Source organism: Triturus cristatus, chromosome 2_2 (assembly GCF_964204655.1).
Source record: "Triturus cristatus chromosome 2_2, aTriCri1.1, whole genome shotgun sequence".
Lineage (NCBI taxonomy): Eukaryota > Metazoa > Chordata > Amphibia > Caudata > Salamandridae > Triturus > Triturus cristatus.
The window spans coordinates 1013964055-1013980896 of NC_140582.1; the positions used below are offsets into that span (position 1 = coordinate 1013964055).

Consider the following 16842-nt stretch of genomic DNA (forward strand, 5'->3'; position numbering starts at 1 on the left):
GCCGTCTACGGCCGTCCAAGGCCGGAAAAGGCTGGGCTGGGCCCCCCTTCTGTCATCCGTGATCTGGTCACCCCAAGTAAGTGACCCCTTAAAAGTACGTGTTTGTTCCTACATTCTGTTTTGTCCCAGACCCTTTGTTCAAGCCTGTCATCTCTTGCCTACAATGGATAAAACCCCTTTGGTAAAAAAGTCCACAAATGGAACATTGGATCACTTCGTTATTAGGACAATACCGGATCCAGATCGGGAGGACTCTCTAGCAGCGCGGCGAGCTGACAGACGCCGCTCGATTGAGCATATTAAGAACATGCGTATGTCTCCTCAACCAAGCACGTCAGTCCATGACGGTTCCCTCGCAATTTCAACAACTTATGATCGTTCTAGCAGCGAAAGCACTCCATTGCTTTTACGGGACAGATCTAATCTGATAACTTCTATTACTGATCACATTGTTGACTCTATTAACGAGCTAAGTGTAATTATTTCTACCTCTCCCTGTGATCTTGTTTCACCCGCTAAGTCCAGGGCGTCTACCCCATCACCTGTGGTAGTGTTACCCCAAAAAAAGAATCATTCTCGGAAACTTAAGCCTGATCCTCCCCAAGGTCCCCCGCCAACAAAAAGAAGGAGAAAGTTAGGAGGTAGAACTTCCAAGGGTAAATCGGGTAGGCATACCCAAAATCCAAAGCAAAATATCGATCCTGTTGACATCCCAGCTTCAACTACCCCGCAATTGCACATGCCATCTCCCCTGTCTATCTCTCAATCCATTCCAACTAAGGATACCCCCACTATTAATATAACTAGGTCTATCGAGCAAATAGTGCGATCCCTTATTCTCCCAGTAATAGAGAGATTGAACACCATTACTCTCCAGTTGGGGTCCTTAGGAGAGCTAGTCAGAGAGAATTTGGTAGCAAAAAAGACTTACCCTAACAGTGCTCCATCATCACTTCCCCCGGTAACGGTATTACCGATCCCCTCTCCTGCCATCTTGGAAAAAGGGTTATTACCTTCTTTGATATCTGTTCCATCAAAGCTTCCTCCTGCCCCCGTGGGAAAAAGTTGTGCCACAAATAAAAATCGACCCCGCCCTCCTCAAAAGGGTGAGGTAAAAAACTTCAATACCTCCATCTCAAAATCGTCCCAGTTAAACACGTCATGTTCATTACGCCCATTTTCTGAATCCAGGGTAAACACACAGGTGGGTGGGAATTGTACAAATCTAAATCAGGCCCCTGTCCCAGGTAACCATCTAAAACCTGAGGTAAGGCGAGAGCATAGCACTAGGTTAGTTGACCTCCCCCCGGAAGTGGCTCCATATGTAGTCATTTTGACAGGTGTCCCGCCCTTAGAGGAAGGCAAGACGGAAGATTGTTACCAACTAAAAAATAAAGTCCTCTTCTGGCTTAGCCAAAATCGACCGCTTCCCCCGTATCTGAAAGGCGCAATCATTCACGTCAGGCGTTTGCCCTGGCTGGGCTGTAGAACGAAAAACCTATTCGGTGACATTATTATTGTTAATTTTTCAGATCGAAGAACTGTAAGATATATTCTAGATGAATTTCAGGAAATTGGGTCAGGGGGCATCATGACACGCGATCTGCTATTCTTCTATCCAAGATCGGTTGTAGAATCCATACCTAATCTGGGACTTTTAACTAGCTACCCTAATGAGCGTTCTAGGTATAGACGTAATAATGGTTTGTTTAACACCAATTCCTTTATTGGTCTCAATCCATTTTACGGTCATAAACCTTTTTTAGCTCCCTATAGGTTTGATTATCCATCAGGCCTGGACATAAATGACTGACTGGTTCAATTCACGCAGTCCCCAGTCTGTCCGTCCCGTTCACTTCCTGAAAATGAAAACGAAGTACCTCAGCTCCACTCTGCTTGTAGGCCTATGGAGGTCTATCACTCCACATCCCAGTGTACACTGGATTTCCAATTAGACCTAGATTCCTCAAAGGTTTTGACAAAACCCTCTGGTGGCGTTACTTTATCTGTGGTGGGTTCGGTTAACTCCGCCCTCTCCCCCAAAATCAAATTTCCAGTCGATGATCTTCCTTCTGGGGGGGGTCCAGTTAACACCAACCTTTCTCTCAAATTTATTTTCTGGAACATTGCAGGACTACGCTCTAAGGCAGACAATCCATCTTGGCTCTCCGTCATCAGGGAGCATAACATTGTTTGCCTGCAGGAAACCTGGCTGACAGCACCTATTCACCTGCAAGGTTACAAAACCTTTAACTCATTTGCTCAACCTTCCACATGTGGGCGAGCGAAAGGTGGCCTGGTAACTTATTTCTCGAATGAACTTTTAACCACAGACATCAAAGTTATTAATACCAATCCCTATGCCCAGATTATTTCGATAACACTCAACAAAACACAGGTGTTCTATATAGTTAATTTTTATAATAATTTGACCCCTAAGGATATACTTCCAGTCCTGGAAAACATCTATCGACTCTTATTTGAAGAGCGTCTCAACCATTCTAATTGCAGTATTTCCATAGTCTGGGGTGGAGACTTTAATCTTAACCTCTGTAAGGGAGGTGATTCTAACATCTGTGGTATTGTGGATGACCTAGGTTACAATGTAACGCATTTCCCTCATACTAAACTAGGGAATTATCTGACCGAGATAATATTCAATTTAGATCTCGGATTTACTAACAATCTTGTTTCCCCCCCAGTTCCTTTTACTCCTACATTCAATGGCAGGGGACTAACTAGTCTGATTGACTATGTTCTGGTTTCCCAAGCTTCTAAAGATCAGCTACGTAGTGTTCGAACTGGGATCGATCCTAGCAGCGACCACTTCCCTAATATTCTCGCCATCGCTATCCCGGATATGTTAGTACCACCCAGTAAGCAAACTCTCTTAATACAAGACACTTTAAGGGTAAATAAGCTGAACGGGTATGCGATCAAATGGTGTAAAGTTGATGCCGAAAAAACTACTTCAGCAGTCTTGAGCCGCATACTCCCGCATATCGAAACGTGCTTAAATTTGCAGTCCCTTCCCGGTCAGGTACTGGATAGTTTCTCTCTCATTACATCTGAAATTAAGAGAGAGTTGTTCCATAAAACGACGGGCACAAATCAAACAAAAAAGGGTTGGTTTAATCCTGCAACAAGGCGCTCACATCAATTACTGAAGAAAGCTCTTACTAATACCGTCAGGGATAGCGAGGAAGTGAGAAGATTGAGAAAATGTTATAAGCAAGCACTAAAATCCTGCAAGGTTGATATCAAGAACGAATTATGGGCCAAGCTGCATCAGAGTAGCTCTCTTAAGGATTCGGCCACTTTCTGGAAAATAGTAAGAACTCCCTTTTTGACTGATCAACAAGAGACCCCAAGGATCGAGGTAGCAGTGGGTGAGGCAGCATGGGTTGACCATTTCTCAAGGATCTTTGGTCTTTCGGATGATTCTATGCCAGAGCCCCCCCCAGATAGTGTAGGGACACGGCTTACCCAAAACTACAGTAGGTCTCCTCCCCCCCCTAATTCTAACCTTCATTTTGGCCACGATGAGGTACTTATGGCGTTGCAGGCCTCTAAATGTGGCAAAGCCCCAGGTCCAGACGGGGTTGCTGTGGACCTATTCAAAAACAACTTAGAACTATGGTCCCCAATTCTCACTAGGGTCTTCGAAGCAGCCACTAAAATCGGCCCACCAGAGTCCTGGACAACTTCTATTCTTCTTCCTATTTTTAAGACGGGGGCGACCGTAATAGTCCTGCCTGTTACCGACCCATTTCCCTCTTGGATTCTACCGGTAAGGTGATGGGTCGGCTGCTTCTTAAAAGACTCCAGGATTGGGCTGAAAGCAATCAAGTGGTTTCAGACCTACAGTATGGCTTTCGAGAGGGACTTGGGACAGTGGAGCAGGCACTAAACCTTTCCCTATTGATAGGTAAATACGTTGGGGCTAAAAAGGGGAGGTTGCATTTAGCATACGTCGACTTATCGGCGGCATTCGATTGCGTTTCCCATAGTAAGCTATGGAAACTCCTTCTGGCCATGGGGATAGATCCTCTTCTGGTGAATTTTATTCGGAATCTCTATTCAGGGGCCTCAGCTAAAGTACGGTACGGTCTGGGGGGGGAAGTCACAGCATCATTTCCAGTACTTAAGGGTGTCAGACAGGGATGCGTACTGGCCCCCTTTCTTTTCAATCTATATACAAATGGTTTAGAAGCTGCCATGTTGGCAGGAAGCCAGGACTTACCAGCGATTGGTCACCGTTCGATACCCGCGTTTCTTTACGCGGATGACGCGGTGATCATGGCCAGGACCCCACGCCAACTCCAACTTCTCCTCGATAGATATTGTGACTTCATGGCAGCCCTCGACTTAAAAGTAAACATAAAGAAAACGTTTGCCATGCATCTGGGGAAACGCCTTAGACATTCTGGCAGTATCCAGATAAACAATACCATCCTGGAGACTGTTACTGCATACCCCTATTTAGGTATTCTGATAGACAATACCTCTAGTTGGGGTCCCACCCTCCAGGCCAAAAAGTTGGGGCTCCTCAGGACTACAACAGCTTTGGTCACATTCGCACAAAAACTAGGCCAGCGCCCTTCCCGGGAGTTGATTCAGATTTATGGGGCCAAGTGCCGTCCAGTGGCAATGTATGGGGCAGGGGTCTGGGGTTACATCGACACGGAACCTATCCAAAAAACAGAAAATGCTTTCTTGCGGTACCTTTTGGCCGCCCCCAAAAGTTCACCAATTTACGGTTGCCACATGGAGTTGGGGGAGGATTATATTTCGGATCTTATTGCAATCCAACCAATTCTTTTATGGCATCGTCTTTGGGTTACTCCAGAATGCAAACTGACTCGGCAGCTTATTTCTGACTGTCTCACCTTAGAAGGTTGGAAAAATATCTCGTGGCTGCTGTATGTTAATAAATTTCTGAGAGATGTAAACCTGGAATCTCTTTTCATACTTCCTGAGTCTTCAGCGGACATTTCACGCAAAAATTTGAAAACCGCGTGCTTATCTCATTTACGTGAGCTTTGCCTAACATCAGAGATTTCAAAGCCCACAAATCTCCATCTTGCCGCTGTACAAGTCTCATTAGGAATTCAGCCATATTTACTAACCAGTGCCACCCATTATGAAAAATATCTCTTAACACGATTCCGGTTTAACACTTTCCATCGGTTGATTACCTTCCCGAAGACAAAAGATTGGTCCAAAAAATTAATTCCTTGTCCCTGTGATGGTCAATCTTAACAATCGTTATTGCACGTAGTCCTTTTTTGTAGTTATTATGATTTTCCACGTCATAAGTGGATTTTACCTTTACTAAAAGTCATAGGCTTACGCCAGTGTCGCCCGGCCCTTCTTGCATTACAACGTTTGGACACTGAGCACAGCATCTTTTTAATATCCAGTTTTTTAAAAGCTTGTGTTAAATATCGTGCAAACTATGACCTTTCTTAAATCGCTAGATTGCAATTGTGACATAGATTAAAAGTAATTATGTGTTATATACTTGTTGTATTTACAATCAATGCATATTAACTTTTCCATGATCTACTTGAACTTTTTAAATTTTAAAACTTTGTTTTTAATTCTTGTATACTTTTATGGTTACAAATTTTGTATCCGAATAAAGTTTTAATTGATTGATTGTTTGGGTCAGAACCCACTGGTGGCAGCAACATTCCTAGAGATAGGGATAGGTCTTATGACCATAGAAACCTAAGCAAGAGAGTCCCCCCATATCAGAATGGGGATGACATCCACAAATGGATGACTGCTTTGGAGAGGGCCTGCAAAGTACAGCAGGTACCCCAAAGTCAGTGGGCAGCTATCTTGTGGCTCTCCTTTTCTGACAAAGGTAGAGACAAGCTCCTCACAGTTAGTGATGAGGATGCTAACAATTACAAAGTCCTGAAGAGTGCTCTGATAGATGGGTTTGGCTTAACCACTGAACAATATAGGTTGTTGTTCAGAGACACCCAGAAGACACAGACACAGGACTGGTCTGATTTTGTGGATTGTGCCACTAAGGCTTTGGAGGGTTGGTTAACTGGCAGCAAGGTGCAGGACTATACAGGATAGTACAACTTGATTATGAGGGAGCAAATCCTTAGTAATTGTCAGAACCAGCTTCTCCATCAACACCTGGTAGACTCCGATTTGACCTCTCCCCAAGAAAGAGGGCAGATAAATGGGTCAGGACCAGGATTAGGCCTAAAAATCAGGGTGGTGACCAAAAGAAAGATACCACCAAGCCTCAAGAGAAGGGTGGGGATAAAACAAAAGAGAAATCTTCCTCAGGGCCCCAAAACTCCACACAGGGTGGTGGGTCCCAAGCTCCCTCCTCTACCACAGTTAAAAAGCCTTACTGCCATGAATGTAAAATTCCTGGGCATTGGAAAACTGACAGCAGTTGCCCAAAGGCTAAAAACAAAGCTGTTCCTCCAATGACTCCTGTCACACCACCTATTGCTGTCAGCAGTAATCCCCCAGGGGGTGGGAGTGCCCCCAAAAATTTGGTTGGGTTTTCTTGAGGAACACAGGGGGACCCTGGCTTAGCCAATTCCCCTACTGCAGCTACTCTTGTCTGTGATGGTGGCATGGGGTTTGCCAACTTCACTGCCTGTCCCAACACTTTGGGTAGGTACAGACATGAGCCCTACACCAATGGTAGAAAAGCTGAGGCCTACAGAGACACTGGAGCTAGCATCACTATGGTGGCCAATAAGCTAGTTCCCGCTGAGCAGCTTTTGCCTGGTTTCTCATACCAGGTAACTAACATTGATGGCAAACAGAACAGTCATCCCATGGCAGAGGTATGTCTCAGCTGGGGAGGTGTCACTGGCCCTAAAAGGGTGGCAGTGTCCCCAACCTTGCCTGTAGACTGCTTACTGGGGAATGACTTAGAACTCTCAGCTTGGGCTGGAGTTGAACAAGACACCCATTCTAAAATGGTAGGCCTTTCACAAAAGGGTAGTGGGGTGGTGCCAGCCACAACCCCTGTCCAAATAGATTTCCTCCCTGAAAAGGTTGGAAGGGCAGTGGTAGCCACAGCCCAGGCAAAGACAGACCTCCCTGTAGAGATTGGCAGAGCTGTGACAGTCACAGCTCAAACCCAAACTGAGTGCCTCCCTGAAAAGGTTGGCAAGGCTGTAATGGTCTCAGCCCATACTCAGACTGACATAGGTGTAGTGAAGCCTGAAACTATGGATCACTCCACACAAACAGAGAGTAGTGGAGAGGAAGAAAAGTCTCCCTCTCCCCAGACATTAGGAAAAGGTCAGCCTCCTCAGGGATCTGACCTCACCCCTTGTGAAGGAATTGCCCCAGAGGTAGCCAGGCCTGACCTGGCAGAGCCTCTGATGTCAGTGGCCCCTTCCAAGGTGGGACCCAGTCTGGTGCAGGTAGCCTGCCTCTCTCTACCCTGCCTCAGTCAGCCCAGGGCTGTAGAAGTCAGGGAGGCCAGTGGACCCCAAGAGGGCCCCTGTCCACATGAACTTCCCCCATCAAAAGAATGAGGATTGCCTGGCTAGTAGCCCTAGCCAGGTGATGGTTAAAAACATTCCTGAGGGATCCCCTTTACAGGTAGTTAGGGACCTCCCCCAGAGGGATTCTGTTGGGCACAGGCAAACATGGGACCTTAGGGCCCCAAACCTGACCTGTCCCTCCAGTAAGCCCACACAAGGGACCCAGCCTCCAGCTTTAGGTAGCCAGAGGCTGACCCTGAGAGCACAGTGCAACTCAGTTAAAGAAAGAAAGGCATCCATGGTGGAGGATGATTGGAGGAAGCTGAGGCCTCACTTTGAGGACACTCACTTCAGTACTCCATATCAACACCAGCCTTTTACTTTGCAAAGACACACCAAAGGTAGAGATTCCCTATGGTGGAGACCCTATGATACCTTTAGGGTGAGGGATTGCTTAGTGGACCATGAGACAGGGGGTAACCATGCCAGTGCTGGTTCTTCCTTATATGGCCACTTAGGCAATAGAGGCTTACCTTGTCAAGGACAGCCTTATCTCCTTTCGTTTGGGGGGGGGGGGGTTGTGTAGGAAGGTGGATATCTGACTATGGTTACCCCCAACTTTTTGCCTAGTGTCTAGCTGGTTTTTCGACTTAGTTGGCCTAAGATCCTGCCATTCAGGGTCTCAGGCTGTCTGCTCTCTCTTTAAAATGGACTCCATGTACCCTAGGTACATAACCAATTGGTAAGGATCACCTTATTGGAACATGTACAGTGTACCCTAGGTACCCAGGGCATAGGTGTACCCTAGGCCTCCCAGGGGCTGCAGCATGTATTATGCCACCCCTGGTCTGGCCTTCCAATCAGACACAACTGGCTGATCACTCAGCTGGGGCAAGGTCGTGTAATCACCCCTTGCTTAGATATAGTATACCTATATCTGCCCTTAAAATAGACACATGTGTACCTATCAGCCACTCCTATGGCAGGCCTTAACAATCCTGGAGGCAGAGTGCTTGGTAACATGTGAGATGGTGCTCTAGCATGAGCTGAGCCTGTCTGCAGCTTTCAGAACCATGTCCTTATAGCTGTTCTATGATATAGCCTACCATATACTCTTAAAGTACCTTATAATCTTAAACGGTTATGGTAACTATGGTTTGGCTTTATCAAAACATGTCGTGTAAGGTGTCTAACACTTTGGAATAATACCCCCATACCATTTCTGGTGATGAGGATATTATTCCTCCCTTCTAGAGGGAGAGACATGTTAAAATCCTACTTTGCTGTTTAACTCTCACCAAAGCCTCAGCATCACAAAATGGATGCTGCTGCCACAGACACGAGTCTGACCTCCTGCTGCTGGGAGCCCTCCCAGCCAGGGAGGCCTGGACAATAGGTTTCCTGCTTGGGGAGGTGCTAGCACCTCCCCAGACAGACTTTAGTGATTGGGGCAGGGAGGGCTGAAAGGAATGAGACATGCCTGGGGCACACAAGGTGCCCCATGCATAGTCCAGTTCAAACCGGTGCTGGGGCACTCCAGCCCCAGGTCTGGCACGAAACTGGACAAAGGAAAGGGGGTGTAGCCACTCCCCTTCCGGGTCCCACCCATAGGAGGGACCTTGCAGGTAGCCCAGCCCACTAGCCCAGTATATTAGTAGCTAGTTGGGCCCTGCTAAATTAGATTATCCTGAACCTGCAACTTGAACAGAAACTCTGGACCTTCGACATTCGACGAAAGAAGAAGACTGAAGAATCTCCCTTGTGGCCAAGGAGTGGCCACCCTGTGCGAACAGGCACCATCAAGAGACTTACCCTTTGCTTTGCTGAAGTTCTACGAGGGACCGACTGCAGAGCCCGACCAGAGCCTTGACTTCCAGACTTCTCCGACCCTGATCCACATCCACAGCCGAGCTGAGATCCGTGGAGGCGACGAGAGACGTGGGACCGGCTACCTGGGAAAAGTGGCGAGTATCTTCCAGCGCAGCTTCTGAGGCATCCTCGAGGTTGTGCACCGGGGATTGAGAAGCCCCAACCCCAAGCACCATCTGCACCGAAGATCAGCCCCCCACACTCCACGAGTCCTGCGTGGGGCCCTTCTGCATTTTCCTGCTTGCCGCGTCTGTCCGGTTGCTTGCCCGTTGGCTAGCAACCTTTGCGACGACACACCTTCAATTTTCCACTGCTGGTTTGGCTCCTCCAGACTGGCTCCTGCTCCTCTGTAAACGAGAAGCACCCCAGACCTTCCTGGTCTGCACCAGAAGCAAGTCCTCCATTCTTCGTGGGTTCCGCTTGCCAAGGCTTGGTGAGTCCTAGTTCGACTTCGACGCCGCCGATAGCAAGAGCCTTCGTGGGACAGCTCGCCTCCTGGTCGTCCTCGACGCCTCCTGGTACCCGTGGCTGCTGCGACAAGCTTCACCTCTTCACCTGCAATCTCCCGACATCGCCTGGTTCCTTCCTGGTTCCACGTGGTCACTGGCTAGTGACCCAGACTCTGTCCCTTCTGCTTGTAGGTATCCTTCCTTCTTGATCCCGGCCTTGGGATCCACCGGACACTCTTCACTGACTGCCTGTCAGCATCTTTCCTTTGGGCATCCATAGGAGTCGACGACGAAACCCGACACAAGTTCACACCTATGCACCCGCAGCCCGTGGGGTAGGTAACTTGGGTACTCCGGTGCTCATCAGGGTATTGACTATCCTAGTGTCTAGTTCTCAAGTCTCGACTTCCTAGCTACTCCAGGAGTGTCCTAAATCTTATTAATTCTAAAGTGTACTATTTCTATCGATTATACGCATTACGCGTGAGTGTTTCCACTCTGCACCTGAATCCCGTGGGCCTCCCACTTCCTAACCTTGGGTAGTATAGTGTAGCCCCAGCGATTCCCTAGGCCTAGGCCTATCCTATTTCCGTGACAGTGGTCCTTATACCATTTACTTAGTATATGGTTTGCGTGGCCCCTAGGGCCTAACTGTATTACTTACCTGTGTGACTTAATGTATGCTTGAATAAGACTGTGTTGTACTTACCTCGAATCTCATAAAGAGTGCTGAGGGTTTGACTAGAATAAATAAACTTTTTTTTATATATATATCTGTTGTGGTGTCCTTTCATTTGGTATTCGAGGGATTACATATGGTATAACAGCTGGCTTCACATGCCATTCAGAGTTTAGCCTAAGACTGCTCTTGTCCATGCTACCACTAGGATAGCTGGTCTATAAGGTTGACTTTACAACCAATCACCATAAGGGTTGTTTGGACTGATACAAGGTGTACACTAGAATTAGTGACATCATATATAAGGCCAACTTCTCACACATACATTATGCCACCCCTGGGAGACCATTCAAAATGGAACTACAGGCCTACCATTGCAGCCTGTGTAAGCAGGTACTAGCACCACTTACTAAAGATATAGGTTTCCGATATCTAGGGTCACTGCACTTAAAACCTATAAGTCACCCCTATAGCAGGCCTTATCAATTCTGAACGCAGGGTGCTTGGTTCTAAGTGTGAGAGTGCCTCTGCATGAGCAGGAAACCCCTACAGAGAGTTGTCTCCCCAGTTGTACGTGAAACAGCCATATACTATATAGAGGGGCATGACTATCTCAAAACTGGCTGCAATGAATCCTATCATGTTTGGTATCAAACATGTTGGAATCATACCCAACGGTTTGGGAGGTATGATTCCAAGCACTGGACGAGCCCTCCGTTAGGCTCTCAGTGCTCCCGGTACCAGCCTTCTAGACCCGGACAGTGCAAAATGGTTGCTGTCGACCATAGACATGATTCTCCCTCCTGCTACTGAGCCAAGCTCGAGCAGGGGAAGGCAGAACAAAGAGCATCCTGTCACAGAGAGGTGTGACCACCTCCCAGACAGGATTTAGTGTATTGGGGCAGGATGAATGCTCTTACCAGCGCTACTCAGTCTGCATGAGGGACACATTTGGTGTCCCCATGCATAGTCCAGTTCAAACCAGCTCTGGGAGCCATTGGCTCCAGCTCTGGCGCGACACTGGACAAAGAACATGGGAGTAACCTCCCCCCTGTCCAGATCCCCCCCTGGGAGGGTCCCCTGAATCATCCCAACCCTTTCCTTAGGGTACGTAAGGGCTTACCTTTGGGGTGGTCCCCAAATTCGTGTGGGACAAGATTCAGATTAGACACTACTACTACTTCTACCATCTGGGCACTCTGGACTTTGCTGGACTTCTTTTGGGCTCGACTTCGTCTCCCTTCCAGTCTGCTGCAACGTCTATGCCTGTGCACCATACAGGACCCTTCCAAGGCCTGTGGGCATCAAAGACACCTGAAGTAATCTCCCTTGAAGTGAAGGAGTCACTTCCCTGCATTCGCAGGCACCGCAACTAAGTCCACCTGTCTGCTGATCCTGAGCTACTCCATACTCCGAAAGGTTCTGCAACAAAGGTTGTGGTTCTCCACAGCTCTCGAGGCCTGCCCTGCCTTCTTACCAAGTTTGAGCCCAGTATCCTTTGTGGGGGCTGCAATAACCGAACCCCTGTGCACCGTGTCAACTTGCAGCTGCAAAGGCTTGTTGGCTTTCCCTCCAAAAAGATCTTCTGGCTCCAAGTAGCCCCACTCTCAAGAATCTCCAGAGAGCAGTATCTTTGGCCACATTACATCATTTTGCATTGTGGCGTGCATCTTTTGGTGAGCTGCTTGAGGTCCTCTCGCAATTCCAGTGCCTCCGGCCTGTTGGTCCATTACAGGGTCACCTTTGTTTCTGTTGGGCTTCTCTGATTGCTCTGGGCCAGCCCTGACTACCCTGCTTGTGGTGAGTCCACTAGACCTTGCTGGTCACGACGTTGCACTTTCTTCAACTTCTGCGTTGTTTGCATTTGCCGAAGCTTGTTCGTGCTCCCGCCAGACACCGACCCCTCAGCACTCGAGATCTGATGTGGGACAGTTCGTGCACTGCTACTGGTCTTCCTTAGCATCGCCTGGTCCTCACAGCTGCAGTGTCAAGGTCTTCGTCAACCCTCCTGCAACTCCTGACATTGGTCAGCATTCGTCTTCCAGATCTCCTGGTCACTCCTGAGTGACATAGACTCTGTCCCCTCTGCTTGCAAGTACCTCTCATCTAGAATCCACCTTTGGATTCCACCAGACACTTTCTGCTTCTTCAATAGTGGCACTTTCCTGAAGTCCTCCATTGGGTTCGACGGCGGTTTCTGACACCTCTTCACACCTTTGCACCCAGCTTCCCTGGTATAGGTAACGTGGGTACTAGGGTATTCACAGGTGGGGTGGCACTCCGACCTTCTGTCTTCCACTGGGTTTCTTCAGGGTCCACTGGGAAGGGTCCTTAATCTTTAAAAATCCATCTGCGACTTACACGTAGGGTTTTACGGAGCTCGCTTTTGTGTTCCCAAACTGCACATGCTCTCCGTGGGGTCCCTATCTACTCACCTTGGGTGGTTCCTTGGGTCAGCAGCACTTCTACGCCCTCTCGACCTTGTCTTGACCGGAGTTGTGGTTCTTATACCACTTTCTTAGTATATGGTTTGGTCCCCCTCCCCAGGGGTCCACTGTGTATCCTGTGCTATTTACTGTATTTCTTTGCAAAGTATTGTGTGCATTGTGATTATCTCCAGGTAGGAGATATCTAAGTATGTTAGAGAGTATTGTATGATAAATACATATTTTTATAAATACCTTGTGTGGTTCTTTTTCACTTAATCTATACTATAAGGTTGCATTCTGCTTAAACAAGCTGCATTACACTCCTTCTGGACTAAGCCTGAAGGCTGCTCTCCACAGCTGTCACTTAGAGAGCTTTCCAAGGTTGTCTAAGACCTCTTAAATCACCATAAGGGTTGTCTGGACTGGTGCAAGGTGCCCACTTACATTAGTGGACATCATATACCAGGCCAGTTTCTCACAGAAACCTTTTGGCTCCAAAGACCAACAGAATACAGGGACAAACCGACCATGCCAATCCAATGGAGGTCCGTTGTCGCTGAGCCCTTCCACAGGAGCAAGTTCATTTCAGCAGGACGTCACAGAGACTGTATATGTGTCCGAATCTCACTTTAATTTCCACAGGAGCGATAGGAAGTCAAGATGCTAGCTCCCAACTTCACTCTCAACCAAGGCAACCCAACAATTGTCAAAGTCTACCAAGGTCGACGGGGAAAAGGAGAAGGGAAGAGAACAAACAATATGTCCAAAGGAGACAGTGCTATGGTGCAAATGCCTATCCAGGTTAGATAAAGATTCTTCCTACTTAAGAATAGAAGAGAGGAAAGAATAAATCACTGCTAAGTTCTGGAATCGTTTCTAAAGGTAACTCAGCATTACATGTAACCAAGTACCTTAACAACTCCCCTCTTCTGTTTACTGGCAAGAATAAAGTGTAGCTACTGTTGAATGTGTTCTACAAACAAAACAAAAGTCTTGGTATATGTCATATTACCCATAGAATGCAAATTTATTTATTCTATTCCCACACATACGTTAGTATCTACGGTCCTGTACTCATAGACGGCTAAGGGACTTAACCGAGAAAATTCAAAACAAATGAAATAAACGAAACACATACATTCCAGCATGTATAATTTCTAGACCTAAATCTCAGTCAAAAACCAAAAATATAGAGCCTGAAAAATCTGAGGAAAACAGTAAGACTGCAGAGTAAGATCTTTAACCATCAACATTTAACACATTGTCTTTTCTTTCATATCCATAGGTGCGAACATCACATGGAAGTGGAGAATATATGCTAATTCAGGAAAGCCTGAGGCACAATTAGATGAGTGTCAATGAAGGACGGAAACACATATATTTGTGCAGAGTGCGTTACCCAATATTCAACATGCTGGTTTTTTAAAGATGTTTTTTCTTTTTTGTTGCAGGGATCCCGGGATGATCAGGAACAGAATGCAGCAGTAATCAAGAGCTCCCGATAACTGTAACAGAGGACCAAGGAGGAACCCCGATGGGAGCCGCCACAAACTCCTCAGAGAATGAAAAGGAATCCGGAAGCGAGGTCAAGTTACTCGACGGCAGGAAGCTGCAGGCACGAAAACACTAGAACACCAATCAGCTTCCTGTCTGTCTCAGCCCCTTTTATGCTGTGTGTGCTCCGGTAGACGGATCGTGGTAGGCCTGACAATATGGCCTTGTAGAGCCTTCTTAGGTTGCTGCTTGCTGCCTTGCCCTGCTGGAGGAATCTGAGCTCAAAAAAAGTGACTACGTCTGAATATAGAAATCTTCGCTGGAGGAAGGTGCCAAAAGTCAATGACTTCACCCATACCTCATCCGACAGCTATCCAGCCACCTAGGATCATTCTATGCCTGCTGCTTTTCCCTGTTGAGCATTTCCTGACTTCCATTTCAGAAACAAAGTCAGAAGGTAAAATTTCTGATGTGGTCAAACCTGGGCTCTGTATCCAACCCGCACTCCAACATGGTTGGTCTTAGATCGTGTCTACTACTGGTCAAGCACTAGATGACGATGATTGGCGCTTAATGCATTTTGACCCTGTTTTCATTTAAATTTGACAAATTGTATATTTCTGGTACAAGCAAGCCACAAATTAAGCTGTGCTCAACTCATTAGTACCTTGGCACAAAGCAGTCAGGCTAAACTTGAGGCAATGTGTAAAGTATTTATGAAGCACTTCAAACAGTAATAAAGTGATAACACCACAGAAAAAAACAAATCCCACACTAATTGAAAAAAGAGTAAATTTCAATAATTAAATCAAGACTAAAACAACAACAGTCCAATCAGTAGAACCAGAGATATGCAATTTTAAAGATTTCAGTGAAAATAGCACCAAAAAGCATAAAGTGCCAACTGTGGAAATCTGGTTGCGCTAGACCAGAACGAAGTCACAAGTTCAGGCCGACCGTGATGGAGCGTGGGCCAGCGACAGGAACCCAGTTAGGTCTGCTGAACAAAAGTACCTTCAATCCTGGTTGCAAAGACTTGCATGTAGAGGATGCGTTGTGCAGTGTCAGTTCCGAGGAGCTGCGAGACTGTGGTGTGCGATCTTGCTTCATCGTCATAAAGGAGGCCGTCGACAAGGGGGCTTGCGAAGCAAATTTGTGCGACAAGGATTCATCACACACGGGCTGGTTATGAAGATGCTGCGGGGCTTGCGATGCAGTCATGCAATCATTGGGGCTGACATCGATGAGAGGCTTGTGCTGTGAGGGCCTGCACCGGAGATGCATTGCTCAGCTGCAGTTCCGATAAGGCTGCGGGCTGCAAAGGTGATGCAAAGTCCTTGCACTGGAAAAGTCCATGCAGTAGATGAGATGTGTCAGTTCTGCTCGGGGTTGTACGGTGTAGCAGAGGAGATGCGTCTGTTCTGCTGGATTCACAGATGGACTGGCAGAGCACCTTCAGGCTCACTTCCAAGGGTCCAGGACTGGGGTGGCACCACTTGGCAGGGTAGGACTCACAGATGGCAGAGTCAATGTTCTGGGTTCAAGGTCGTTGGCGCCTTCTGTTCCTGAGTCTCGAGTCAGGAGGCCAGCAAACTAGCCCCCAGAGTCATTCTGGTGGTCCTGGGTTTAACTGATGCAGGCCCAGCCCTTCTCACCCATGCAAGCGGGCAATAAGTCCAGCGGAGTGGTGGTCCTCCCAGCAGTACAGCAGTACAGCAGTCCTTCTTCCTGGCAGAGACCTCCATGGGTACAGAAGTGTTCTGAAGAGTTGGTGTCTGAGGCCTAATATTTATACCTGGTGCCTTCTTTGAAGTGGGAGAAACTTCTAGGGAATTCCCTTTGAAGTGCACAGGTTTTTTGCCTACCCTGCCCTGGCTCCAGACTAACAACAGGGGGTATGCATTACTTTGTCTGAAGGCAGGGCACTGCCCATCTAGAAGTAGGTAGGGTGTTGCCCAGCTACACCCTCCCAACCTGCCAGTGATGGGCCATCCAGGCACACCTATGCTGTCTATTGTGTGTGGGTGTCTACAAGGAATACACAAAGACTAGCTGCCAACTATATCCAGTCATGTGAACCAGTGACAGGCTGAAAGCATGCTGTGTCTAAGGCAGGAAAATGCTGAATATCTATAAGTGGCATTTTGAAAATTGTAATTAAAAATCCAACTTTACCATAAAAGAGGATTGTTCATTACAATTTCAAAGACACCAAACAAGAACTGTTTACCTGTTCCCATTTGGAAGTTATCCTTATTAAATGTAAAAGGTAATCACAATATTTTACTATGGGAGAGGTAGTCCTTGCAATAGTAACAAAGTAAAAAATAGTAACTTACATGTATCAAAAAGGAAGATTTGGGCCTGGCAAAAGTTTTATTTTGCAAGGTCGCAATGGCAGTTTAAACTGCACAAACAAGCTGCAATGGCAGGTTAGAGAC

General features: G+C 47.1%; 1 protein-coding gene across 1 annotated transcript in view; it reads left to right on the forward strand.

Moving 5' to 3' along the window:
- The window catches only part of LOC146863083 (uncharacterized), an 80604-nt gene that overhangs the window by 20819 nt on the left and 42943 nt on the right, over positions 1-16842 (forward strand). Inside the window, exon 2 of the mRNA XM_085643144.1 lies at positions 14359-14492. Within this exon, the coding sequence (XP_085499270.1) occupies positions 14442-14492 (51 nt within the window). The 5' untranslated portion in view covers positions 14359-14441. The remainder of the gene's footprint in view (positions 1-14358; positions 14493-16842) is intronic.